Source organism: Salvelinus sp. IW2-2015, unplaced genomic scaffold, assembly GCF_002910315.2.
Source record: "Salvelinus sp. IW2-2015 unplaced genomic scaffold, ASM291031v2 Un_scaffold285, whole genome shotgun sequence".
NCBI classification, from domain to species: Eukaryota; Metazoa; Chordata; class Actinopteri; order Salmoniformes; family Salmonidae; genus Salvelinus; species Salvelinus sp. IW2-2015.
Genome location: NW_019942531.1, coordinates 75504 through 92059, shown reverse-complemented (window position 1 = coordinate 92059; position 16556 = coordinate 75504). Strand labels below are relative to the sequence as shown.

General features: G+C 41.4%; 1 protein-coding gene across 1 annotated transcript in view; it reads left to right on the top strand.

The window, feature by feature from the left end:
- Positions 1-16556, top strand: part of LOC112068229 (DISP complex protein LRCH3-like) — a 90259-nt gene that overhangs the window by 15909 nt on the left and 57794 nt on the right. The window contains exons 2-4 of the mRNA XM_070438074.1: positions 7251-7395; positions 11421-11547; positions 11784-11889. Coding sequence (XP_070294175.1) covers positions 7251-7395; positions 11421-11547; positions 11784-11889 — 378 coding nt within the window. The remainder of the gene's footprint in view (positions 1-7250; positions 7396-11420; positions 11548-11783; positions 11890-16556) is intronic.

Genomic DNA, 16556 nt, shown 5'->3' with positions numbered 1-16556 from the left:
AAAATGTGCAGTTTTGTCACATAACACAGATGTCTCAAATTGAGGGAGCGTGCAATTGGCGTGCTGACTGCAGGAATGTCCACCAGAGCTGTTGCCAGAGAATGTCATGTTAATTTCTCTGCCATAAGCTGCCTCCAATGTCGTTTTAGAGATTTTGCTTGTACGTCCAACCGGCCTCCACCGCAGGCCACATGTATGGCATCGTGTGGGCGAGTGGTTTACTGATGTTAACGTTGTGAACAGAGTGCCCATGGTGGGGTTATGGTATGGCCAGGCATAAGCTATGGACAACACAATTGCATTTTATCTATGGCAATTGAATGCACACCGATACCGTGAGGAGATCCTGAGGCCCTTTGTCGTGCCATTCATCCGCCTTCATTACCTCATATTTCAGCATGGCCCCATGTTGCAAGCATTTGTACAACATTTCTGAAAGCTGAAAATGTTTCAGTTCTTTTTTGCCAGTGCGTTGAAGTAATGCATTTATTTAAATTGACAGATTTCCTTTTATATGAACTGTAATTCAGTAAAATCGTTAAAATATTTGCCTGTTGCGTTTATTTTTGTTCAGTAAAGAAGCATACAATGCATTCGGGAAGTATTCAGCCCCTTTTTCCACATTTTGGTACTTTACGGCCTTATTCTAAAATGTATTAACCCTTGTGTAGTCTTAAATTTCTGTATTCTACCGTTGTCCTAAGGGTAAAAAAATGACCCGTCTTCACTAAACCCCTAAAATAAAGCAGCTTAATTGAATTTTAAACCCCAAATCTATTTTGCATAAAGAAACAACCTGTAATTCATCACAAACTTTGTGAATATTTTGGTTTTCCCTCTTCACAATGCAGAAAGACTGCATTTAATCAGTGGACACCACTTGTTTTTATTACAACATACATGTCATTATAGTTCTTTTTTACTAAAGTAGAGGATTATTTTTGCAAAAGGTACTGCATAGGTGTAAACCCTTTTTTTTAAGCAACCGATAGCACTTGTATACCCATAGAAAGTAGTTTTGAATGCATTTTATTGAAGTGACACAATAATAATCTTGGACTTTTTTGGCAAATAGTGATATTCTTATACTGTACAATGAGGAATTCAACTACAAAATACTAGTCTACTAACTGACTAATACAATTTGATTTGGTTTTGTACATAATGTTGCTGCTACCATAGCTTATGACCAAAGAGAGCTTCTGGATATCAGAACAGCGATTATTCACCTCGAACTGGACAGATTAAATAAATAAATAATATGAGTCTGATGCGAAGGATATACTCCTTCCCCGAGCCCAGGCCCAAATCCCCGCCATTCTAGTGAAGAAAAATACGTTAATACAGGGGGCGGAGATCAGGGTGGTATTGCTCGCCGGAGGTAGAGTACTTCATGATAAGCTGTAGACCACACTATCTACCAAGAGAGTTTTTATCAATATTTTCATAGCTGTCTATTTACCTCCACAAACCGATGCTGGCAGTAAGACCGAAACTCAACATGCTGAGTAAGGCAAACAAGAAAATGCTCATCCTGAAGCGCCACTCCTAGTGGCTCGGGACTTTTTAGTACGTTCAAACTTAAATATGTTTTATCTAATTTCTTCCAGCATGTCACATGTGCAACCAGAGGGGGGAAAAAATCTAGACCACCTTTACTCCATACACTCCATACACTCGTACAAAGCTCTCCCTTGCCCTCCATTTGGCAAATATGACCATAATTCCATTCTCCTGATTCTTGCTTACAAGCAAAAACTAAAGCAGGAAGTACCAGTGACTCGCTCAATATGGAAGTGGTATGATGATGCGGATGCCATGCTACACGACTGTTTTGCTAGCACAGAATGGAATATGTTCTGGGATTCATCCAATGGCATTAAGGAGTATACCACCTCAGTCACCGGCTTCATCAATACAGTGCATTCGGAAAGTATTCAGACCCCTTGACTTTTTCCACATTTTGTTACGTTACAGCCTTAATCTAAAATGTATTAAATTAAAATTTTTCCTCATCAATCTCAAGGCTTTAGTCGCTGCCAAAAGTGCTTCAACAAAGCACTCAGTAAAGGGACTTAACCTGGAAATATCACATTTACGTAAGTATTTTCTTTAAACATTTGCAAAAATTTCTAACCTGTTTATGCTTTGTCATTATGGGGTATTGTGTGTAGAATGATTTGTTTTTTTTTATACATTTTTAGAAGAAGACTAAGGTAACAAAATGTGGAAAAACTCAATGGACCTGAATACTTTCCGAATGCACTATGTGTGTATGTGTATATCTATATACTACCGTTCAGAAGTTTGGGGTCACTTAGAATTTACCTTGTTTTTGAAAGAAAAGCACGTTTTTTGCAAATTGATCAGAAATACAGTGCAGACGTTAATGTTGTAAATAACTATTGTAGCTGGAAACTGCTGATTTTTAATGGAGTATCTACATAGGCGTGCAGAGGCCCATTATCAGCAACCATCACTCCTGTGTTTCAATGGCACGTTGTGTTAGCTAATCCAATTTTTTCATTTTAAAAGGCTAATTGATCATTAGAAAACCCTTTTGCAATTATCTTAGCACAGCTGAAAAGTGTTGTCCTAATTGAAGAAGCAATAAAACTGGCCTTCTTTAGACAAGTTGAGTATTTGGAGCATCAGCATTTGTGGGTTCGATTTGTTTACAAGCTAAAAATGGGCAGAAACAAATAACTTTATTTTGAAACTCATCCGTCTATTCTTGTTCTGAGAAAGGAAGGCTATTCCATGTGAGGAATTGCCAAGAAACTGAAGATCTCGTACAACGCTGTGTACTACTCCCTTCACAGCGCAAACTGGCTCTAAACAGAATAGAAAGAGTGGGAGGCCCTGGTGCACAACTGAGCAAGAGAACAAGTAAATTAGTGTGTCTAGTTTGAGAAACAGACGCCTCACAAGTTCTCAACTGGCAGCTTCATTAAATAGTACCCGCAAAACACCAGTCTCAACGTCAACAGTGAAGAGGCGACTACGGGGTGCTGGCCTACTAGGCAGAGTTGCAAAGAAAAAGCCATATCTCTGACTGGCCAATGAAAATATAAGATTAAGATGGGCAAAAGAACACAGACAATGGACAGAGGAACTCTGCCTAGAAGGCCAGGATCCCGAGAGTTGACTGGAGTCAGATATATCCTACAGTTAAGAAGTCGACCACAAAAGTTGTACAATAACAAAGCACAATGGGGCCCAAAACTACGTTTTTGAATGATGATTCATTGAATGCTCCATTGAGACACGAGAGATGTCATAATGAAAACCAATGACACGCATGACTGTACACACTTATCAAAGTCAGATGACCTATCCAAAACAACGTTTAGGCCTACAACCAGAAAACAAGATGCACATGACTGATTTAGGCCTCATGGTTTTTAGCAGCTAGTAAACTATACGCTTCAGCCTACAGCACCAATAGCTTCAAAGGAGTTCCTTATATTTACAGGCTGGGTGACATCAGACTGTTTTTGTATTAGCTTTTGCATTTATTTTTAGTTATGTTATTATTAGGCAGGAATGTCTGACACACACAGTTAGGACCACCACATGAAATTTAGGAGAACCATATGTTTGTTTGTGTGTGATAGAGCCTTGATACGGCCTATATTTGGCCTATCTGAATTCTAGCTACTTTTGAAGCACATGTTGTGCCCTGGAAACTAATATGTAACACTGTAAATACATTTGATTATTAAAAGCTGAAATGTTGATACAAATACCTGTCATTGAAATGTGTCATTTGTGGAATATTAGGTTTCTACATTGTGTAAAAGCACTAGTTTCCTATTGAGGTGCATTGCTTAGAAAATTGTATACTCTTTAAAACCGTCAGGTTTGTGATGACGACAGCAGAGAGATCTGTTGTTTATTCATTGCTATGATCATGATCTTTCTTTCTGTGCCCCCAAATGTTTTGGTATACTGGTTAAGTTAACCGGTGGTTAGTCAGCTAGCCATTGCGGTATCATGACTGAACAAAGTGTAAACAAATGGTTAACGATGCGCGAGTCGTTTCAGAATGGCCCAGAACATGGTTTTTAAATGTAAAATGCGTTCCCGGCAATCCACTATAGGAAGATAAAAATGTTGTGCCAGTCAAATGTAGTAATGACGCTAACGAATCTGCACTCGCTTTTTTCTCTCTAGTGCACTGGGAAACAACGGTACAGTGAAGCCTTATCATTACAACAATTATTATCTGGGAGATTTCTTTCCTAGGCGCAATGTGCTCCAAAAATGAAAGTCCTGGTCACACAGCAAAGTATCTGTTGGACTTTAGAACCGGCACACCAAGGGGGCCTGATTATTTAGCTATGCACTATCATGCTATTATTAGGCTCATTCGGCATTTATTATTTAGACAAGCACAAGAAGATACAGAGCCCTTTTGATAGGACTGGAGGGAGAAGAATGTCCCTTTTATCTATGTCAGCTTGGTGGCTATTTTCAGACGTCACGGGTGTGTGTGATGGTAATGGTCGTTTTGTATTTCTGTCTAACATAGGCCTGCTCTTATTTACACACCGAATAGAACACCTTGTCAGAATGAGTGGTTCATTCAAATAACTGTAAGGACTACTGCTGTAGATGAGAACTAGAGGTGAATGCTGGAGAACTTATCACAGCATTACGAAACGATTAGCAGTGGAGAAAATAAAGGCATGCGCTTGGGAATGGGATGGCAAAATCGCCATTCCCTATTTCCCACCCCCAATCGCCAAAACACTAGCTGGCCTACCCCCTACAGTTCCACTCTGTTGGCCAAGCTAGTGACTAGATGCAAGCCAATTCTTGGAACCGTTTTTTTTATAAACTGCATGAAAATATGGTTAAGTGGTCATAATAACAGTGTTTTCCCCTATATGCATTTACCAGTGGTGACATTGAAGCTGTCACTGCAATTCATTTAAAAAATAAATGTATGTATGCCCCAGGAAGTCCCCCCGTCTTAATGTGTTTGTGCCAATCAGTTGTGTTGTGACAAGGTAGGGGTGGTATACAGAAGATAGCCCTATTTGGTAAAAGACCAAGTCCATATTATGGCAAGAACAGCTCAAATAAGCAAAGAGAAGCGACAGTCCATCATTACTTTATGACATGAAGGTCAGTCAATACGGAATATTTCAAGAACTTTGAAAGTTTCAAATATACTTCTGTGTATTGATTTTAAGAAAGGCATTGATGTTGATAGTTAGGTACATTCGTGCAACGATTGCGAATGTGCTTTTGTTATATCATCCCCCGTTTGGCGAAGTAGGCTGTGATTCGATGATAAATTAACAGGCACCGCATTGATTATATGCAACGCAGGACAAGCTAGTTAACCTAGTAATATCATCAACCATGTGTAGTTAACTAGTGATTATGTGAAGATTGATAGTTTTTTATAAGATAAGTTTAATGCTAGCTAGCAACTTACGCGAGTGCAGCAAGGAGCCAAGGTAACAGGTGGTCAGCCTGCCACGCAGTTTCCTCGTGGAATGCAATGTAATCGGCGTCCAAAAATGCTGTTTACTGATTTGTTATGAAAACTTGAAATCGTCCCTAATTAATCGGCCATCGTTCGATCTCTAGTCTATATAAGGTCCCACAGTTGACAGTGCATGTCAGAGCAAAAACCAAGCCATGAGGTCGAAGGAATTGTCCGTAGACCTCCGAGACAGGATTGTGTTGAGGCACAGATCTAGGGAAGGGTACCAAATAATGTCTGGCGCATTGAAGGTCCCCAAGAACAGTGGCCTCCATCATTCTTAAATGGAAGAAGCTTGGAACCACCAAGACTCTTCCTAGAGCTGGCCGCCTCGCCAAACTGAGCAATCGGTGAAGGGCCTTGGTCAGGGAGGTTAGTTACCAAGAGCCTGATGGTCACTCTGACAGAGCTCCTGAGTTCCTCTGTGGAGATGGGAGGACCTTCCAGAAGGACAACCATCTCTGCAGCACTCCACCAATCAGGCCTTAATGGGAGAGTGGCCAGATGGAAGCCACTCCTCAGTAAAAGGCACATGGCAGCCCGCTTGGAGTTTGCCGAGAGGCACCTAAAGGACTCTCAGACCTTGAGAAACAAGATTCTCTGCTCTGATGAAACCAAGATTGAACTCTTTAGTCTGAATGCCAACAGTCACGTCTGGAGGTAACCTGGCACCATCCCTACGGTTGAGAATGGTGGTGGTTGCATCATGCAGTGGCAGGGACTGGGAGACTAGTCAAGATCGAGGGAAAGATGATCAGAGCAAAGTACAGAGCGATCCATGATGATAACCTGCTTCAGAGCGCTCAGGACCTCAGACTGGGGTGAAGGTTAACCTTCTAACAGGACAACGACCGTAAGCACAGAGCCAAGACAACGCAGGAGGGGCTTCAGGACAAGTTTCTGAATGTCTTTGAGGGGCCCAGTCAGAGCCCAGACTTGAACCAGAATGAACATCTCTGGAGAGAATTGAAAATAGCTGTGCATCGACGCTCCCCATTCAACCTGACAGAGCTTGAGAGGATCTGCAGAGAAGAATGGGAGAAACTCCCCAATTACAGGTTTGCCAAGCTTGTAGCGTCGTATCCAAGAAGACTCGATGCAGTCATCGCTGCCAAAGGTGCTTCAACAAAGTACTGAGTAAAGGGTCTGAATACTTATGTAAATGTTATATTATTATTATTTTTATTTATATATTTTTGTGTGTAGGTTGTTGAGGGGGAAAAAATATTCATTTGGGACCATTTAGGCCTACAGAACACATGGTAAAAATGTAGGCGCTGTGTAGGGTTTCCCCAAGACAGTCACTGGGGTTACTGCCCTGTAAATGGTGCCGTCCTTCAGCTGAGAATACAACCAATGTTCTTACATATCCCTTGGCAAATGTCGTAGGGGTTGGGTTGGGCCCTGATATCCTGGGTTTTATTCATTAGTTCAAGTAGTCACTCCGTTTCAGTACGCTTTCTTCCATTTGGTACCTAGTGAATACAACCCTGGCTACATCCCCAACACAGCCTTTCTTGCCATCCTGGCCAGAAGCCATCCTTGCCAGCCCCCAAGAAGGCTGTACATTTAGAATGTGTTCTCAACCAACTTGGTAAAATAAGGGTCGCAATAGAAAATGTCTGTCAAACTGCCCCAACGCGAGGACACCTAAAGGTTTGAACACAAAACAACTCACGTGGTTAAATAAAGGGTCAAATGAATGAAATAAACTGTGGCATGACATGTACGTCTCTCTCCCCTTGTTTAGACCTGTCCCGTAACCGTCTGCCAGAGCTGCCCGTGGAGGTGTGTATGTTTGTTTCTCTGGAACACCTGCAGCTCTACCAGAACTGCCTGCGCTCGCTGCCTGAGACTCTTCTCAATCTCCAGGCCCTCACCTACCTGAACATAAGGTAACGGGCGTGCACACACACCAGTGGTGTAAACTACTTAGTTGCACTACGCAGAAATTGCATAGTTGAACAGTTCCCCTAATTTCAGTTTATGACAAAATAAGCTAGTATAGTGTGGAGCAGAGTTTCCCAAATAAAATATCCCTAAATAATGCAAAAGTTACATTTACACTTCATTCATGAGAAGAGAGAATGCAGCCAGTCAAGTAATAAAGCAGGTAGCACACAATTTTGTTCTGAAACGTAAAGCTGCAATCAATAGGTGAACAGCACCTGGTGCTGAAAATATAGCTAACTTGTTGCGCAAGTGTTGCACAGCAACAGATGGAGAAAAGAAACACCAGTCGAGCAATTCATTTCAACAATAATCTTTATTTGACTTTACATACAACAAGAGGGCTTAATTGGAGTCTATTTTCTCATATTCTTGGCCTATATAAAATAACTTAGCCTACCTCAGACAGTTATGAGGCTTAACAGAAATGTTCACACAAAGAAAATGGCCTAATAGAAGTGTTTTTTAAATGTTTTATTAGGTGGCCTACTTATAATAGCAACTGGCCAAAAATGTGGCATCCTACAATAATTTTAAGAATAAAAGGTGTTGTCTGAATGTCGGGATAGCCTGCTCCTGTAAAGACAGAACAGAAAATACCGTCAGCTTGAGGCCTTAATTGCCCTGTATAAGCACTCACAACAAAGTTAGTATTTACTAACTACCGTCATATAGGCCACTGAATTTACGACACGATCTTGTGGATGTCGGGTGAGATGGATGTGATTTTAATACGCAAGCAGTCCTTGATTGACTTATGTGAAAGCCGGTTCCTGTCGTGAGTCTATATTGCGTTCATAGAGGGAAAGGAGGACTCGCAGGTGTAAGTCGATCCAAACATTGTTAGCACATAAAATGCACGTTTTTTTTTATTGTGCTGTATTCGTCTGAGCATGCCACCCAAAATGCACACATGGACTTGGCACTTCGGAGCGCATCGCTGATTTGTTTCGACGTTTAATAGGCTCAGTTTGAATTGCCAAAAATGCAGAATACGGAGGGGTCAACTGCTCCTCTCATTTAGCTTTTTCTGAGAAAATCCACGACCTAGTCATGCAGCTCACAGTACCGCTCCAGCGGCCAGTGCACGTTGTTGTGAAGCAGGAGATTGTGGGTGTTCTATGATTCTGTCACAAGCGTGCGGAAAATACAATGTTGGGTGCCTGATGTCTCCCTGACAAAGTTGATTATGCGCATGACTTTATCCATCACATCTTTTAGCTCCCGGTTTAGTCTGGCTCACAGCACACTCTGATGGATGAGACAATGCAAGCCATTCACATTCATTTGGGGGGTGATTTCCTTCAGCCTGTTGACCAGGCCCCTGTGTCTGCCCACCATAGCAGGAGCCCCATCGATGACCACAAACTGTACTTTTTTTTAAATGACAGGCTATGCTGCGTTAACAGACATACACACACACACACACACACAACTGTGCTACATTGGTGTTGTCAGTACTCTCATCAATAGCCAGGGAAAAATGCTCAGCTTGACTGAGCCCCTCCAAAACAATCCTATGCACATCATCCGCCTGTGCATGGAGGCCGGCAGTTGACAAAGACGGGCATCTGTTTGACAGGCGCAGTTATGCTGTCCGTAGACTTGTGGTTAGCCAATTCCTCAAACTGTCACTATGCACTTTTGAAATACCTCCGCGTCTGTGAAGGGCATGTTGTGTTTGGTTAGAACCCAGGACGCTTTTAGGAAGGCACTTGTGACCTTCTGTTGTTTGGTCAGGCAACGAAGGAGGATTCTGCTGCTGTGTTTGTAGCTTGCAGTTAACACTTCAATGTTTCTGCGTCGGGCCTTTGTCTAGTGCAGGATGGCCACTTTGAAAGGACCATGCTTAGATTCATAAAAATGTCTGAGATTGAATTATTTGCAAACAGCAACATTTTCATGGGAAATAAGACATGCTGGCTTGGCATTGGAGAAAGATGGTAAGATGAACGCATTTTTCTGTCCATTCTTCCCTGCAACTTCCATTTTTTTAATACTTTTTGAGTGACATTTTCTCTTCAAAATCAAATCAAATGTTATTGGTCACGTACACATGGTTAGCAGATGTTATTGCGAGTGTAGTGAAATGCTTGTGCTTCTAGATCCGACAGTGCGGTAATATCTAAGAAGAAATATCTAACAGTTTCACAACAAAAACCTAATACACACACATCTAAGTAAAGGAATGGAATAAGAATGTATAAATGTATGGATGAGCAATTTCAGAGAAGGATAGGCTAAGATGCAATAGATAGTTTACAATACAGTATATACATATGAGATGAGTAATTCAAGATATGTAAACATTCTTAGTGGCATTATTAAAGTGACGAGTGTTCCATTTATTAAAGTGGCCAATGATTTCAAGTCTGTATATAGGCAGCAGCCTCTCTGTGTTAGTGATGGCTGTTTAACAGTCTGATTAACAGTCTTGCTAGCAAGCTAATTATTCTGAATGAATGTTGACGTTAAAGTAGTGTAGCCTACAGTAGACCAGTTTTCCCCCAACAATCAACGCACAACGAAATGGACAAATTAGAATTGAATAGAGACATTGGTGATTTTATGAGTGTAATTAGACAGAAATGATTGTCAGTGAATTTATGTACTAATCAGATGTTAAAAAAGTTTAATTTGTAGTGTTGGCCTATTAATTGTGCTAATAATAAATGCTAATGATATTCTGGTCTGCCAACTATTAGCTCAGAAAAAATTAGGCCAAACCTACTTGATGAACCCAGGTGTGGAGTATCATTGTACCATCTAAACCACTGTGAAAATACTCTACATTTTCCATAACTAAAAATATTGTTTAAGATGTTTGAAGCTGGTGTACAAAACTGAAAGTAAAAGATGCAAAAACTAAACTTAAGAACAGGAAGCATAGAAATAGCCTACATAGAACAGATCTACCGCTTCTTAGACATGCTTTCAATATAACTCACATTTCTATTTGCATTTGGTTGGGTCGCCCAAAAAAGTTACATATTGCCTCTCGTATCTGTACATACTAAAATAAGTACTTTTTACTCGCATACATTTTCCCTGGCACCCAAAAGTACTTGCTGCATTTCGAATGCTCAGGCAGGACAGCAATATGGTCCAATTCATGCACCTATTAATATAACAGGTTGTCATGCCTACTGCCTCTGATCTAACACAAATACTGTGTCTGTAAATTGTTAGTGTGCCCGTCTGTCCATAAATTAAAAAAACTAGAAAATTGTGCCGTCTGGTTTGCTTAATATAAGGAATTTGATGTATAGCTTTTACTTTTACTCAAGTATGTGTGAGTACTTTTGAGTACTTCTACCTTTCTCACACACACACACACAGGCCCTCACATACTTGAACATACGGTGGTACACACACACAGTAGAGTAAATACAGATGTACATATCTATTTACAAATTTGACATGCCACGTGAACTCAAACCATAGAAAGACGGCCCATGCATCCATACTACGTTCACCCATGTAAAAAATATGTGATGCCTAAAACAGATGCTCTACATCGCAAAGGTACCCTATTCCTTATATAATACACTACATTTGACCCCTATCGGCCCTGGTCAAAAGTAGTCCACTCAATAGGGAATAGGGTGCCATTTGGGATGACACCCATGTTCATTCATCAAATTAAAGTGCCGATCTGTTTTTGGGCATAGAGAAAAGTCACAGCATATCAGATAAACAGGATTGAGAAAATACTTTTTGGTCTGTAACAGTAACCTGTTTCCCAGACAGTGGCAATAGAATGTCAAGAACATTGTTGAACAGAGTGACTTCCTTTTGTTTTGATAATATTCAGTAACATTCACCGTCTTGCCAGGACACATAAAAACATCCACCATCACAGTTATTTGAATTTGAATGGAGACATGAATTTACCAAGGCTTTAGTCAAAAGCACCACTTCAATTTTCTCTCTCCTGTCTTTCTTTCTTTCTCTTTAATCCGGATTCCAGTCGGAACCAGTTGTCGACCCTGCCCAGTCCGGTGTGCAGTCTGCCGTTGAAGGTCCTGATCGCTTGTAACAACAAGCTGGTCTCCCTTCCCGAAGAGCTCGGCCAACTACGACAGCTCACAGAACTGGTCAGGCCAGTACACACACACACACACACACACACACACACACACAGACACAGACACAGACACAGCCAATTAAGCCGTGTGTGTGTATCTGGCCGTCGGATGTTTTCCAGTGTCAAAACCACAATGTTGAATTGCCCATTTTCTTCCCCTTATTGGTAGACTTTGTGTTGCGGTTTGATTACCGTTTACCAGGCCACCCTTTTCCTCTACTTCTCTCCCCTCATCCCTCTCTCCAGGACGTGAGTTGTAATGAGATCCAGACACTGCCTCCTCAGGTTGGTCGACTGGACTCGCTGCGAGACCTTAACATCCGCCGCAACCACCTGGCCCGCTTGCCCCCAGGTCAACACACACACACTCAACCACCTGGCCCGACGCAGTGTCTGCACTGCTCAACACACACACACACACACACACCAGTGGCGCTCAGTGTCGTTTAAGATGAGGATTTTTTTATGAGCATGGCCTTATTTCTATTACAGCATGTTGGATGGCCCCCATTCATATTCCATTCACCCAGTACAACGTATGTGCACACAGGCCGAGAGACAATTTGAGGTGACAGTGACATTGAATACCGCTTTCCACACTCTTGCCTGCATCTAGCTGATATAGGGTGTAATCATTAGTCCAACAGTTGCAAAAGAGTTTCTACTTGACAAATTCGGATATGTTTATCCCCGTTTCGGTCTGTTTGCTTCTGTTTAAGAAACGTTTTTCAACAGAATCGGCGGAATGAATCGGTACCAGTTTAAGAAAATGTATGGAAGCATACACTGAGCTTACCAAACATTAGGAACTCGACCCTAATATTGAGTTACACAATATTTTTCCCCAATTCACCCTCTGAATGGCACACATACACAATCATGTCTCAATTGTCTCAACGCCTAAAAAAATTAAATAGAGTGTATTATTTTAATTAATAGTATAATGAGTCTAAGTCAGTTAAGAACAAATACTTATTTCAATCGATGCCTAGGCACTGGGTTAACCTGCTTCGTTCAGGGGCAAACGACAGATTTTTTCACTTGTCTAGTCCTTGGGGAGGTTTGATCTCTGGAAACCTGGTTACTAGTCCTTGACACACGCTAACAGCTCCGCAATGCCGGGGTGCTGTAGCCTGTGTGGCTGGGTGTGTGATGCGCGTTGTGTTCGACTGGCTGTGTGATGTGTGTGTGTGTGTGTGGTGTGTGTGGTGACTGGGGGCAAGCGGGCCAGGTGGTTGCGGCGCGATTGGTGTTTGAGGGCTCGCACCCCCGAGGCCAGTCGACCAACCTGTGAGGAGTGCTGGATCTCATTACAACTCCACGTCCTGGAGAGAGGATAGAGGGAGAGAGAAGATAGAGGAAAAGGGTGGCCTGGTAAACGGTAATCAAACCGCAACACAAAGTCTACCAATAAGGGAAGAAAATGGGCAATTCAACATTGTGGTTTTGACACTGGAAAACACCGACGGCCAGATACACACACACGGCTTAATTGGCTGTGTCTGTGTCTGTGTCTGTGTGTGTGTGTGTGTGTGTGTGTGTGTGTGTGTACTGGCCTGACCAGTTCTGTGAGCTGTCGTAGTTGGCCGAGCTCTTCGGGAAGGGAGACCAGCTTGTTGTTACAAGCGATCAGGACCTTCAACGGCAGACTGCACACCGGACTGGGCAGGGTCGACAACTGGTTCCGACTGGAATCCGGATTAAAGAGAAAGAAAGAAACAGAGAGAGAAAATTGAAGTGGTGCTTTTGACTAAAGCCTTGGTAAATTCATGTCTCATTCAAATTCAAATAACTGTGATGGTGGATGTTTTATGTGTCCTGGCAAGACGGTGAATGTTACTGAATATTATCAAAACAAAAGGAAGTCACTCTGTTCAACAATGTTCTTGACATTCTATTGCCACTGCTGGGAAACAGGTTACTGTACAGACCAAAAAGTATTTTCTCAATCCTGTTTATCTGATATGCTGTGACTTTTCTCTATGCCCAAAAACAGATCGGCACTTTAATTTGATGAATGAACATGGTGTCATCCCAAATGGCACCCTATTCCCTATTGAGTGGACTACTTTTGACCAGGGCCGATAGGGGTCAAATGTAGTGTATTATATAAGGAATAGGGTACCTTTGCGATGTAGAGCATCTGTTTTAGGCATCACATATTTTTTACATGGGTGAACGTAGTATGGATGCATGGGCCGTCTTTCTATGGTTTGAGTTCACGTGGCATGTCAAATTTGTAAATAGATATGTACATCTGTATTTACTCTACTGTGTGTTGGACCACCGTATGTTCAAGTATGTGAGGGCCTGTGTGTGTGTGTGTGAGAAAGGTAGAAGTACTCAAAAGTACTCACACATACTTGAGTAAAAGTAAAAGCTATACATCAAATTCCTTATATTAAGCAAACCAGACGGCACAATTTTCTAGTTTTTTAATTTATGGACAGACGGGCACACTAACAATTTACAGACACAGTATTTGTGTTAGATCAGAGGCAGTAGGCATGACAACCTGTTATATTAATAGGTGCATGAATTGGACCATATTGCTGTCCTGCCTGAGCATTCGAAATGCAGCAAGTACTTTTGGGTGCCAGGGAAAATGTATGCGAGTAAAAAGTACTTATTTTAGTATGTACAGATACGAGAGGCAATATGTAACTTTTTTGGGCGACCCAACCAAATGCAAATAGAAATGTGAGTTATATTGAAAGCATGTCTAAGAAGCGGTAGATCTTCTATGTAGGCTATTTCTATGCTTCCTGTTCTTAAGTTTAGTTTTTGCATCTTTTACTTTCAGTTTTGTACACCAGCTTCAAACATCTTAACAACAATATTTTTAGTTATGGAAAATGTAGAGTATTTTCACAGTGGTTTAGATGGTACAATGATACTCCACACCTGGGTTCATCAAGTAGGTTTGGCCTAATTTTTTCTGAGCTAATAGTTGGCAGACCAGAATATCATTAGCATTTATTATTAGCACAATTAATAGGCCAACACTACAAATTAAACTTTTTTAACATCTGATTAGTACATAAATTCACTGACAATCATTTCTGTCTAATTACACTCATAAAATCACCAATGTCTCTACAATTCTAATTTGTCCATTTCGTTGTGCGTTGATTGTTGGGGAAAACTGGTCTACTGTAGGCTACACTACTTTAACGTCAACATTCATTCAGAATAATTAGCTTGCTAGCAAGACTGTTAATCAGACTGTTAAACAGCCATCACTAACACAGAGAGGCTGCTGCCTATATACAGACTTGAAATCATTGGCCACTTTAATAAATGGAACACTCGTCACTTTAATAATGCCACTAAGAATGTTTACATATCTTGAATTACTCATCTCATATGTATATACTGTATTGTAAACTATCTATTGCATCTTAGCCATCCTTCTCGAAATTGCTCATCCATACATTTATACATTCTTATTCCATTCCTTTACTTAGATGTGTGTGTATTAGGTTTTTGTTGTGAAACTGTTAGATATTTCTTCTAGATATTACCGCACTGTCGGATCTAGAAGCACAAGCATTTCACTACACTCGCAATAACATCTGCTAACCATGTGTACGTGACCAATAACATTTGATTTGATTTTGAAGAGAAAATGTCACTCAAAAAGTATTAAAAAAATGGAAGTTGCAGGGAAGAATGGACAGAAAAATGCGTTCATCTTACCATCTTTCTCCAATGCCAAGCCAGCATGTCTTATTTCCCATGAAAATGTTGCTGTTTGCAAATAATTCAATCCAGACATTTTATGAATCTAAGCATGGTCCTTTCAAAGTGGCCATCCTGCACTAGACAAAGGCCCGACGCAGAAACATTGAAGTGTTAACTGCAAGCTACAAACACAGCAGCAGAATCCTCCTTCGTTGCCTGACCAAACAACAGAAGGTCACAAGTGCCTTCCTAAAAGCGTCCTGGGTTCAACAAACACAACATGCCCTTCACAGACGCGGAGGTATTTCAAAAGTGCATAGTGACAGTTTGAGGAATTGGCTAACCACAAGTCTACGGACAGCATAACTCGCCTGTCAAACAGATGCCCGTCTTTGTCAACTGCCGGCCTCCATGCACAGGCGGATGATGTGCATAGGATTGTTTTGGAGGGGCTCAGTCAAGCTGAGCATTTTTCCCTGGCTATTGATGAGAGTACTGACAACACCAATGTAGCACAGTGTGTGTGTGTTTGGTGTTTGTATGCTGTTAACGCAGCATAGCCTGTCATTTAAAAAAAAGTACAGTTTGTGGTCATCGATGGGGCTCCTGCTATGGTGGGCAGACACAGGGGCCTGGTCAACAGGCTGAAGGAAATCACCCCCCAAATGAATGTGAATGGCTTGCATTGTCTCATCCATCAGAGTGTGCTGTGAGCCAGACTAAACCGGGAGCTAAAAGATGTGATGGATAAAGTCAGCGCATAATCAACTTTGTCAGGGAGACATCAGGCACCCAACATTGTATTTTCCGCACGCTTGTGACAGAATCATAGAACACCCACAATCTCCTGCTTCACAACAACGTGCACTGGCCGCTGGAGCGGTACTGTGAGCTGCATGACTAGGTCGTGGATTTTCTCAGAAAAAGCTAAATGAGAGGAGCAGTTGACCCCTCCGTATTCTGCATTTTTGGCAATTCAAACTGAGCCTATTAAACGTCGAAACAAATCAGCGGAAGTTATTCGTCGGCTCCGGTAGAAAGAAGTGCGCGGCACAATTTCCATGTGGGTGGTGGCCACAGTTCTATGAATCAAAGTGTTACTTTACCTTAAATGTGTCAATGGCGAGTAGCTTGCGAGAACGGATCCACCTCATATCAAGAGCAACGATAAAAAAAACCATGTAGTGTATTCTATCATAGAACAATGTAGATGTGCAAAAATCATAGATAGCTTAATACAGAGTATTGAGGTGAATGCGAAATTCACACTGTGTTGAACATCTCTTTGACTGATCACACTTATCCCTATTTTTTCCTCTAATCTCTCATCTCTCT